Source organism: Oncorhynchus mykiss, chromosome 21 (genome assembly GCF_013265735.2).
Source record: "Oncorhynchus mykiss isolate Arlee chromosome 21, USDA_OmykA_1.1, whole genome shotgun sequence".
Taxonomy (NCBI): domain Eukaryota; kingdom Metazoa; phylum Chordata; class Actinopteri; order Salmoniformes; family Salmonidae; genus Oncorhynchus; species Oncorhynchus mykiss.
In genome coordinates this window covers 62,608,259-62,609,363 of record NC_048585.1, presented here as the reverse complement: position 1 = coordinate 62,609,363, position 1,105 = coordinate 62,608,259, and the positions used below count along the sequence as shown (strand labels likewise).

General features: G+C 47.5%; 1 protein-coding gene across 1 annotated transcript in view; it reads right to left on the bottom strand.

Moving 5' to 3' along the window:
* Positions 1 to 940: 940 nt before the first annotated feature.
* Positions 941 to 1,105, bottom strand: part of txk (TXK tyrosine kinase) — a 57,160-nt gene continuing 56,995 nt past the window's right edge. Inside the window, exon 15 of the mRNA XM_036958372.1 lies at positions 941 to 1,101. Within this exon, the coding sequence (XP_036814267.1) occupies positions 1,030 to 1,101 (72 nt within the window). The 3' untranslated portion in view covers positions 941 to 1,029. The remainder of the gene's footprint in view (positions 1,102 to 1,105) is intronic.

Sequence of the window (1,105 nt, the reverse complement as noted above, 5' to 3'; positions counted from 1 at the left end):
CAGCTGTGTGTGTGTCTAGTCAACCAGTAGTCTGATCCTCTTCAACAGCTGTGTGTGTGTGTCTAGTCAACCAGTAGTCTGATCCTCTTCAACAGCTGTGTGTGTGTGTCTAGTCAGCCAGTAGTCTGATCCTCTTCAACAGCTGTGTGTGTGTGTCTAGTCAACCAGTAGTCTGATCCTCTTCAACAGCTGTGTGTGTGTGTCTAGTCAACCAGTAGTCTGATCCTCTTCAACAGCTGTGTGTGTGTGTCTAGTCAACCAGTAGTCTGATCCTCTTCAACAGCTGTGTGTGTGTCTAGTCAACCAGTTCAACCAGTAGTCTGATCCTCTTCAACAGCTGTGTGTGTGTCTAGTCAACCAGTAGTCTGATCCGCTTCAACAGCTGTGTGTGTGTGTCTAGTCAACCAGTTCAACCAGTAGTCTGATCCTCTTCAACAGCTGTGTGTGTGTGTCTAGTCAACCAGTAGTCTGATCCTCTTCAACAGCTGTGTGTGTGTGTCTAGTCAACCAGTAGTCTGATCCTCTTCAACAGCTGTGTGTGTGTCTAGTCAACCAGTAGTCTGATCCTCTTCAACAGCTGTGTGTGTGTCTAGTCAACCAGTAGTCTGATCCTCTTCAACAGCTGTGTGTGTGTCTAGTCAACCAGTAGTCTGATCCTCTTCAACAGCTGTGTGTGTGTCTAGTCAACCAGTTCAACCAGTAGTCTGATCCTCTTCAACAGCTGTGTGTGTGTGTCTAGTCAACCAGTAGTCTGATCCTCTTCAACAGCTGTGTGTGTGTGTCTAGTCAACCAGTAGTCTGATCCGCTTCAACAGCTGTGTGTGTGTCTAGTCAACCAGTTCAACCAGTAGTCTGATCCTCTTCAACAGCTGTGTGTGTGTCTAGTCAACCAGTAGTCTGATCCTCTTCAACAGCTGTGTGTGTGTCTAGTCAACCAGTTCAACCAGTAGTCTGATCCGCTTCAACAGCTGTGTGTGTGTGTCTAGTCAACCAGTAGTCTGATCCTCTTCAACAGCTGTGTGTGTGTGTCTAGTCAGCCAATTCAGCCAGTAGTCTGATCCTCTTCAACAGCTCAGAGAAAGAAGGGCGGCCCTGTGGTCTCTGA